General features: G+C 54.7%; 1 protein-coding gene across 1 annotated transcript; it reads right to left on the reverse strand.

Moving 5' to 3' along the window:
• Positions 1 to 297: 297 nt before the first annotated feature.
• EMWEY_00003990 (hypothetical protein, conserved) lies at positions 298 to 3,687 on the reverse strand (the record flags this gene model as incomplete). Its single annotated transcript, XM_013480587.1, has 2 exons — positions 298 to 391; positions 551 to 3,687. The coding sequence occupies 2 exons, from the start codon at positions 3,685 to 3,687 to the stop codon at positions 298 to 300; spliced, it is 3,231 nt and encodes a 1,076-aa protein (XP_013336041.1).
• Positions 3,688 to 10,552: the final 6,865 nt, after the last annotated feature.

The following is a 10,552-nucleotide window of genomic DNA, read 5'->3' on the forward strand; positions in this document are numbered from 1 at the left end:
CAATCGTACGCAGCTCGCAGCTAGCAAGGTAGTTAGTTAGCTAGCTAGCTATCTAACCTCTAGCTGCTCCTAGCTAGCTAGCAGGCAGCTTTTACTAGCCAAATGGGAGCCTGTGACTGCCCGAGGTTGCGGGGCCGCTGCAGCAGAAAGCAATAATCGAGATACAAACCCGCTTGCCAGGCGCCTGGAGTGTACGGACACCTCCTCAAGCCTGGAGCCTGCGGGCATCCTCTCTTCTTTGCTACAGCAGCACATCCCCTCTGCAGCAGCAGCAAATGCAAGTGCTGCAGCTGCTGCTCATGCTGCAACTGCAGCTAAACAAAGACAGCGGCCCCTCGGCCTCGGCGGCACCCAAAAGGCAGAGGCCTCACAAAGCGCCTTCAAGGCGCGCCTGCACATATGCAAACAGTCCAAGCATCAGCAGCATCAGCAGCAGCTTCTGCTGCTGCTGCCCTAGCTTTACGCAGGAAACATGCATGCACGCCGCAGCAGTCTCCCTCTCCAGCTAATCTGCGTCCGCAGAGACAATAGCGAAGGCTTTGCAACAAACCCAGCGAGACCGTCCACCGGTGCTGTTGCTGCTGCTGCTGCTGCTGTTGCGGCTGTTGTTCCTGCTGCCGCCGCTGTTGCATCTGCTGTTTTTGCCCCTCCTTCCTCGATGTCGTGTGGGGAAGACGCCGAGACCGGCTGCTGCTGTTGCTGCTGCTGCTGTGGCTGCAGCGGGTCTCCTAGCAACAACCGACGCCAATCACGAGGCGCAACAACATCGCTGCAGGAGGCCAGCAGCCGTGCTCTTTCCGGTGGAAGCTGCATCTGTTGCTGCTGGTGCTGCTGTTGTTGTTGCTGCTCTTCTCGTTGCTGCTGTTGCTGCTGCTGGAGCAGGTAGCTGTTCGCAGTCACGGGGGCGCGAGGAGAATCTGAGGCCATCTCTGCTTTGTTAAGGGCAGCAAGAATGCGAACCCCTCTCACAAGTTGTTGAGCCTCTCTTGCTTCTTCTGCTGCTGCACTTGCTGCAGCAGCAGCAGCAGAAGCAAAGGTACCACCTGCTGCAGCAGGCGAGCTAGGTCCCAAGGGAACTACACGTCGCCTGCCTGAGAGAAAAACCGACCCATTGCGCGGCGAAGAGGCACACGACTGCTGCTGCTGCTGGTGGTGCTGCAGCGGCTGCTGCTGCAGAGCCAGCAGCATCAACTGCTGCTGCTGCTGCTGCTGCTGCTGCAGCGTTAACCACATATCTGCGCCGCCCGAAGAACTTCCCCCATTCACACCCACTCCTCCACTAGCATCTCTTGAGCTTCTGCCTGCTGCTTTAGAGCTCCCACCGTCCACGAGCGCGTTTGCTGCTTGCTGCTGCTGCAGCAGCAACTGCTGCTGCTGCAGCAGGAGCAGTTGCCGCTGTTGCTGCAACACCAAGCCTTCCGATGCACCGGAAAACTGCTGTGCTTGCTCATTGACTAAGGAAGGGCTGGACGCAACAGGTGGCACCGCAGCAGCGGCCAGAGCAGCAACTGCAGCACCAGACTCTAAGACTGCAGAAGCAAACTCTGAAGGAGACGTTAAAGGCAGAGACCGCGATGTACTGTCTCTCTCCTCGTCACCTTCCGTTGCTGCAGCAGCAGCTGCTGCTGTACATCTCGGGTTTAACCCATCCCTCCTGCTGCTGCGCCGCTCCACGCTGTACTCTTGTGCTGCGCCACCCCAATCAGCAGCAGCAGCAGCAGGCGTTCTGAAAGAACTGCGAGTTCGCCGCTGGACGACACTGGGAGGAGGGGGGCCCGAAGATGTGGTGTCTGTTGACTCCTCACCGTCTGTAGCTGCTGCTGCATCTGCATCTGCTGCTGCTGCTACAGAGCCTTCTGGAGCTGCAACAGCAGCAGCAGCAGCAGCAGCCCGGGTTGTGCGTGGAGCTTCACTGCGAAGATGGCGAGGGGTCGGCTGCTGCTCAGAGGAGACGCGGGACCCGTCAGTGCTGATGTTGCTGCTGTTGTTGTTGTTGTTGCTGCCGCTTGCTTTTCTTTGTCTGTCTCCGCTGCTGCTGTAGGGAAGGACCTCCGTCTGTCCCTTCACTGCTGCCTTCCCTAACGAAAGAGGGGCCTCGGAGCCATCAGAGGGGGCGCCCCGACGCTCAGCTCGACGGGTACCTTTGCTGCTGCTGCTGCTGTCAGCCGCCACTCCCGACAAGGCCCAACTGTCGCCATCGGAAACACGCCGGGGGCCCTCCGAAGGACTCAAGGAGGCCGAAGCACCTGAACCCCCCCTGCTGCTGCTGCTGTTGCTGCTGCTACTGCTGGTGCTGCTTGCGTCGTAAGGGATATCTGAAGTCATATCAATGGGGCTCGGCGGCCGTGCTGCTGATGATGATGATGACGCAACCCCCGAAGCATCGCTCGCGCTCCCCCGAGACATCTTCCCCTGCTGTTGTTGCTGTTGCTGCTGTTGCTGCTGCTCCTCTAGGGCCGCAGATGCAGCTGCATGGACACTATCTTCCAGGAGCGTCCCCCGCGCGTTCTTGCTGTTGGATCCAGCTGGCTTCCCGCTGCTATTGCTGTTGCTGCTGGGAGCAGAGGATTTTGTACCAGGCTTCTTGCTGCTGCTGCTGCCGCTGCTGGTGCTGGTGCTGGTGCTGCTGTTGCTACGCTCAGCCCCGCGTTGCCAGCTGTTGCTGGCCTCCCTACGCGGCACCTTCGCGCTGCGTCTGGAGGCCCGTGCTGCAGCAGAACTCTTCGAGCGTGACCCTGCAGCAGCTGCAGGAGCAGGACTCTCTCTACTGCCCCTGCTGCTGCCACTAACACCTTTGACGGAAGCTGCTGCAGCAGGACTGTCCTCATCGCCGGATGTGCTGCTGCTGCTCGTGCTAGTGCTGCCGCTGCTGCTGCTGCTCCCAGACATCTGTCCCGTGTACGTGCTGCTCTTTGTAACGCTGTTGACCCTGCTGCTGCTGGCACTGCTGCTGCTGGTACTGCTGCCGGTACTGCTGCTGCTGCTGCTTTTCCTTTTAGGGCTCGGAGATCCGTGCCTCTCATTGGCGACTGAGCACCGGCTGCTGCTGCTGCTGCTGCTTGTTGTGGAGGAGGAGTGTGAAGCCTTACTACTAGCGGCTGAAGCAGCTGCAGGTCCCTCCGGCTGCTCTGTCTCCTTGGTAGTCTTCCGTTTGCTGGAATTGTTGCTGCTGTCTGTAGGCTCGGATTTCGCAGCAGCAACAACGGCAGCAGGAGCAGCAGATCCTGGCCTCTTTGATGCTCCGCCGCGTCGCTCTTCATCGCTTGACTCCGTGAGGCGAGATTGTTTCCTTTTAGTGGGTGGGGTATCTGCTGTACTGTTGCTGCTGTTGCTGCTGCTGGATGCCTTGCTGTCAGGAGCAGCAGAAGTTCTCTCTTTCTTTAGCTTGCCGTTAGACTCAGCACTTGTGGAAGCAGGAAGAGGGGGAGATGAGGCAGCTGTTGAGTTGCTGCAGCTGGTGGTGCTGCTGCTGGTGCTGCTTCCTGAAGGGGCGGCGGAAGAGGCAGAAGCGGGCGTCGCAGCAGTAGCAGCAGCAGAAGGCGCTCTTCTTTGCTGCTCCTCCGCAGCCATTTTCGCAAACATCGCTTCATAGTAGCGGATCTTTCTCAGTTCTCTTTCGCTTAGCTGCGGCACAAAGACTTTGCTGGAGGAATCGCCCGAAGACGAACCCCCTGACCTCTCTGCCATCGTGCTTCTGCTGCTGCTGTTGCTTCTGCTGAAGATGGTAATGATAAATATGATGAGGAAGGTGTGGATGAGGTTGAGGAGACTGGTGAAGCACGAGCAGCAGCTGCTGCTTCTGCTGTTGCCGCTGCTGCTGCCTACAGCTCGTACAGCGCCTGCTGCCCATGCTGCTACTGCTGCTGCTGCATGCTTCCTGCGATGACGGCCGTTGGCGTGGAGGCACTCTCCACCAGCAGAAGCAGCAAAAGCCACAGGGGCTGTGGCAGCCGCAGCAGGAGGAGCAGCAGATGCAGCAGATGCAGCGGCAAGATGCTGCAGCTAGTAGAGGCCCCTCCAGCTGCTTATGTACAGAACAGTGAGCACGGATGATGCCGTACAGGCACCCTGAGGAGTTTTCTGTTGCTGCTGCTGCTGCCACTGCGGCTGCTGTTGCAGCATGCAGCAGCAAGCTTAAACGAGAGGGCTTCTTCGGCGGCTACTGACTCCCTAAAATAAAAAAGATGAGCGCCAAGGAGACTCAAAAACCCATTTTGGGTCAACGAGAGACGAACAGCAAAGCTGCTGCCCCTGCTGCTTCAGCTGCTGCTGCTGCAACAGTAGCAGCCCCAGCAGCCGTTGCGACAGCCCCAGCAGCAGCAGCAGCAGCAACAGAATCGACCTCAGTGGCTAGTGCCGCACCCCCAAGGAAATATGAAGAAGCGTCCCAAAACCTTCCGTTTTATGTCTTCATTGAGTCTAATATGTGCTGCACAGCATCATTTTAGTGTGGCACCCAGAGCAACAGCGGCAGCAGCAGCACCAGCAGCAGCAGCAGCGGCGGCGGCGCCGACACGCTGTCTCAAGCGCAGCTCCTCAGACCCCCAGCGGCAGTAACTTGTTAGTTTCAGCGTAGTTATCTTACGAGTGCTTTGACATTCTGTGTCCGTCACCCCACACACAGCAGCGGCAGCAGCAGCACCCGCGGCAGCGGCAGCAGGAGCTGCTGCTGCTGCGCAGTCGCAATACAGGGGGTAGCATATGCACAAGCACTAGTAGGAACGGCAGTAAGGGCAACACCAGTAACAGCAGTGCCAAGGGTAACAGCAGCGACCCACTCGTCGCAGCGGCGGCAGCAGCAGCATCCCCTTTGATTCCCTCGCGTTGTACAGTCCCTGTACCCTTTGTTTCTTTGACGGCAGGAGGTCTCACTCGACAGTTCTTGCGATCCGTGCTGCTGTTACTTCTGGTTCTCCTGCTGTTGCAGCTGCTGTTTCTGCCAGCAGCCGCCGCAGCAGCTTGTGGATAAAGGGGATGCGTCCTTGTTTTTTATTGTCGTTATTTGTGCTCAGCATTCATTCATGGTGCTGCTTAAACTGCGCAGCAAAAATTCTAGGGGGTTCCCGGGGCGTTCTGCCCTTCAGAAAGAGCGATGCGGGTGCAACGGCCGCAGCAAAAGCAGCATCAACAGGAGAAGAAAAGCGCTATAGTTCACTCCCCGCGGCACACCGCCCCGCAGCATTCTTTTACTGGCAGAGTCGCCAAAGCCAACAGCAGCAGAAGCAGCCTCTACGTCAGCAGCAGCAGAAGCGCACTCCTCGTCGTTTAGGCTTCTGGAGCGTCTGCAAGGACAACAGTGCCACTGACACCAACAGCAACAGCAACAGCAGCTTGTTAGGGTTGCCCGGCGGGTTGCGGCTGCTTCCCGAACGGTCAAAGTCCTTGGCTGTTCTGTCAATACCTGTGGAGGTGGCTCTGCATCCCGCAGCTCACGGGGCTATACTGCATGCAGTAAAGCTGCTGCAGCGGCTGGAACTGCTGCTGCTGATGATGGGCACTGCTACTGCTGCTGCACTAGCCCTCGCTGTTGCCGTGCCTCGTCTTATTATCTTCAGAGGCCGAGCGGATCTGCTTCTTGTTCCGGCAGGAGGGATTATCATCCTCCCATTAGTGCTGCTGCTAGCTGCCTACAGGCTCTAGCACCAGCCCGACCTGGACCAATACACGCAGCAGCCGCAGCTTCAGCGGCAAGAGCAACACCAGGGGTTGGCTGCTGCTGCCTCTACGAGGTCCTCGGTGTACAGACACGCTGGGGCGGCATGACGATACAAACAAGCCGCCAACTGTTCCTTTAGGTGCCTGTGTAGGAAGCTAGCTACAGCAAGATGGCTAGCCAGCCAGCTAGGTAGATGGTTAAGCAGTTAGCCAGCTGGCCATCGCTGGACTTCGTGCGTTGTTAGTTAGCTAGCGATAGATGGGTGCGTAGCTACCTACCTTGCTAGAATACGGGCGCTGTTGGTAACCCGTTGCTTCCCCCATTCCCCGGTGTCTGTACACCACAGCACCGGCCGAACCCAGCCCATTCTTCGGTGCAGGAGCAGCAGCAACCGGAACAGCAACGGAAGCAGGGGATCTACGCCTCAGCAGCAGTTCCTAGTGTTGCTCGGCCTCGTCACATAGGTCTTCGTAGGGTGCACAGACAGCTAGTTACTGCCCCCATTGGCGCTGCGCTGCAGCAGACTGCAGCAGCAACCGCCTTCGAGGCATGCTTTTTCTTTCCCTCTCTCTGCGATGGTCACGGTCCATTAGACTTACTGATGCTTAATGCAGCAGCTAGAGAGGAGGGGAGACGGAAGAGGTGCATACCCACTACGTGTTTAGCTACACCTGCAGCACAGGCAATGCGGCAGCAGCAGCAGGTACAGTGGCTGGGAAAATCGGTTGGTGGGAATAAACATAAAATAACACCCCTTTCACGTCTGTTGTTGTTTGCGCCTCCCCTACTGTTCAGTTCTTTCTGTTCATTTGAAGCCATTGGTCTCTGCTTGTTTCCTTTTGTGTCTGCTAAATCTGCCAGTCTTTGTGTGTTCTTGTTTCTCGCTTTCTCTCCTCGTTTGTTTTTGTGTCTGCTGCCTTCTCCCCTTATGTGTCTGTTTCCTCCTATCCCTGCTTGTTTCTTTCTGCACCTGTTGTTCCCTGTCTTTACTTGTCTTTCTGTCTACGAGTGGTTTTTATCTGCTATCTCCTGCCATCTTTATTTGGGTGTTTCTTTCTCTCTCGAATTGCCTCCCCCTGTTTCTATTTTTCTCCCTCTGTCCCAACTTGTTTGGCTATGTCAGTTTCTTTCTGTCTTATATGTTTGCCTCTGTCTGCCGCATTCTCCTGCTGTTGTGTGTATGTCTCTGCGCGTCTCCTCCTGTCTCCATCAGTCTCTGTCTCCCTCCCTTTGTCTGTATCCGCTGCTTTGGCGGTGGAGTGCTGACAAGCAGCAAAACGAGTAAAAATGGGGAAGAAAAACACAGCGACAGAAAGTGAGAAACGCCAGCAGGAGATAGAAGAAAACGACTACATACGAAATACTTAAGGGGATTCAAAATGTGAATAGTCCTTAACTCGGAAAAATAAACCCAAAGCCGCAATTGCCTCCCTCTCTCAACCCCGAAACATCATAAGCAGCTGCTACTGCAGCTGCCCCTGCAGCAGCAACACACTTATCATCATCAGCAGCTACACTTGGAGCAGCTGCAGCTGCTGCTGCAGCTGGTGCATGACGAGCAAATGCCTGCAGGAGCAGCAGCGGCAGGAGAAAGAAGAGGCGATGCGTTACAGGTTGTTATTTGTAGGGTTGTCTTCCAGATCTCCTTCTATACTTGTGCATGCAGAATTGGTAGTTTTCTTGTAGCTTTTGTTTTCTGAGATTTACTGCTGCTTTATAAGCACCATCAAACCCAAATGCAGCAACAGAAAAGGCAGCAAGACGACGAAATCCTGCTTCCTGCCAGACAGCAACCCATAGGCGTTCTTCGTGGTCAAAGTACACCCCACTGACACCGCTTCGATTGATCTCAGGTTTTGTGCTGCTACTACTGCTGTAGTCGTCTTTCAGCTTGCGTTGTTTACGCAGCTGCTGCAGCAGCAGCAGCGCCTTAGCGCGTGCTGCTTCAAAGCCGCCAGCCTGCAACATGCCGAAGGCAGCACCAGCTGCCTGTATACTCCGACCTCCGTCCCTCCCTGATGCTCTGCTTCTGATGCTAAAAGCCCGGAATACCTGCTGGTGGTTTGACGACCAGCAGCATAAGAAACGGCGCATGCGCTGATCGTACACTAGAGAAGGTCTTCGGTTCTGTAGGAGAGGAGTTCTTATCAGATGGCTCTTGCGCGGCCAAAAGAATTCTAATCGTCGCCCTCTGCCTGTCTGGTGCAACCTTCCTGGATCGCGCTTCCTCTTATGCCGCTTCAAACCACCTGCACGGCCACCAAATCTCCGTATGCTCCCCAAAGTAATACCCGCAGCAAAACCCACACCTCCCGCTGCACCTGCTACTGCGCATCCCCAAGATCCGCCGCCATCACTCACACGCAAACACACGCGGGGAGAAGAAGGCAGACACTGCTGGTGCTGGTACTGGTGCCGCACATGCTCCGGTTGCAGCGAAAACGAGCTAGGAAGCAATACACGTCGACCTGAAACTGCCGGCGCTAAAAGGGTGGTAGACCCATCAAACCAAGCAGCTCCGGCGTGAGATCTCCCTCCGGCTGCTGTTAAACCTGCTGCTGTTATTGCTGTTGCTGGTTCGTTGTATGAAGTCAACGTTGGGTTTCTGAAGCGTGCAGGTACAGGGGAGGGGAGAAAGCTAGTCCTTTTGTCCTGCAGTTGCGACGGGAATGAAAGACCGCGAGACAATCTACAGCTAAACAGCGCGCAGCAGCTGCTGCGGCCAGACATTGGGTCTGCTAACCCTCTAAGTAGTTTCGTTTTTCTTGTCTCCGTTTGTATCCTTGATATCAAATGGCTTCTCATGTGTGCTCGCAAGCCCTGTCGCGTACTACCAACTACCTTCGCAACAAACCCTAAATATTACACACGCATACATGCCCATGTATAAGGACAAACGGCATGTTAATCCACCAAAGGACCAACCCCAGGCCCTCAGCCATAAACTCTAAACCACACACCTTAGTCTGGCGAAATCCACCGCGAGTCAAATTTCTGGGGCTGTGGCGCTCATGGCAGTCTCTACTTCTTCTGTCCGCTCTCCCCATCTAAGTTTTTAACTCAAAAATCGATTTCAACTCATAAATAAAGATAAATAAACCAATAAAATTGACTCTAGTACCCGCGGAGGACAAATTTAGACCCTAAAACCTAGTCTTGACCCATCAAACTGAAAACCCCTACACACAGAAGCGCGGCAGCATTAATGCACAATCCCAAGGTGTCATCCCTTAACACTAAACCCTAAATACTAAGCCATAAGCCCTAAACTTCGAACTCCAACAACGCTCACTTCAGCCATAAACAGCACGTGGTAAATGCAATCCGTGCGGACCCATAACCCTTTAACGTAAACGCAAAGCCCTATGCAGTAGGCCCTAAATCCTAATGCGAAACCGTAAAAGGTCGAAATCGTAAAAGTTCGAAATAGGCTGCCCATCATCGTCTAAGCTGCAAAGGCGCCCTCGCCTTGCACGCTAGCTCTAGAAACAAATAGAATTAAAGCCCTCTGCTGAAACGGAGCCGGCGGCAGAAACAAGGACAGAAACAAATATAAAAGTAGAGACGAAGGGAGACAGAGATAAAGCGAGAAAGAGCAACGGAAACAGAAGCAGACAGAACGGTGTTGTAGTCAAAAAAAGTCCGAGCAACTTACTTTGGGGTTGCGGCCTCGGGGTCCGGGGTTCTGTATTCTGGTCAACTCTTTTCTGTTTTCCCCTTGTAAAGGTGAAAGGAAATGAGCAAATGATAACGCCTAAGCACGAAGGCCAAGTGAGAGAAGACCAAACACCAAGGCATCGGTCCAGGTCTCCGAGATTGAGCACAGAGATGCTTGCATTTAAAGGCTTATTGAATAAGCGACAAACCCAAGGGGACAAAGAGCTCATCGGTTGGACCAGTTGGTTCAATAAAGAATATCCTCTTTCATACATGCATGCACTCGCAGTCGCTTGTGTGGAGAGACCCTCAGCGGAGGATAACTAACTACTTAAGGAAGAGACACGAAACTCAGCTGAGTTCATCGACACTAGGAGACAATGAAGGCCTTACATATTGGAAGGTAGAGGGAGTAAACCAGGAAAATTGATGGTCTCGTCCGAAGCAGGCCACGTAACCTCAACCCAACACTGATGCTAGTTGCGAGGAAGGACAGCATGTATAGCCGACCAAGTGTAGCAGTTGCACCGAACACAGATAATTCAGTCGTCCTCGAGATTGCTGTACACCGGAAGGGGAGGTCCTGTAGTGTCAGGGAGGTGCTGTCTTCTATATTTTGCTGTGAAGGTACGTCCACCCTACAGCCCCGACCAAAAAGCTAGTACACACCTGCTGCTGCTGCAGTAGCGCGGCCGTAGTTAAGGGATGGGTTACGGACTGTTCGATCCGTCTCGAGTTGTTTACAAATTGCCTCGTTCTCTCTGCATACAACTATCTGCCTTGGTTAAGCCACCTCTAAAGAAGTAGACTGATATGCATCGCCGTGTACGTACACTCCCTCTGTGCGCTAAAAACCAGTAGGGAACTACCTATCCCCTGGCTCTACGTCGCCGTGTAAATACACTATACATATGTACTATCCATATTCGCTGTGTATTCAGACTGTTCTGGGCCGGATACGGGGTGTACGTACACCCCATCTACAGCCATCACTATGTATAGAGCCCTGGGAGGCACGCAATTGCCGTTACAGATTTTAAGACGAACCGGAAGAAAGAGGGTTAAGGAGTTGCTGCAGCAGGCTGCTGCCTGCGGCAAAATCGAACCAACATGTTCAAGATGAGGTAGCAACAGACGCAAGGAAAGCTGCTGTTGCAGCAACAGCAGCAGGCGCTGTGTCGCTGCTCTCTGACGCTACTCAACATCCCCTTTGCCTTTTTCTGTCTGTCGTGCTGCACT

Source organism: Eimeria maxima, genomic scaffold (genome assembly GCF_000499605.1).
Source record: "Eimeria maxima Weybridge genomic scaffold, Emw_scaff21, whole genome shotgun sequence".
Taxonomy (NCBI): domain Eukaryota; phylum Apicomplexa; class Conoidasida; order Eucoccidiorida; family Eimeriidae; genus Eimeria; species Eimeria maxima.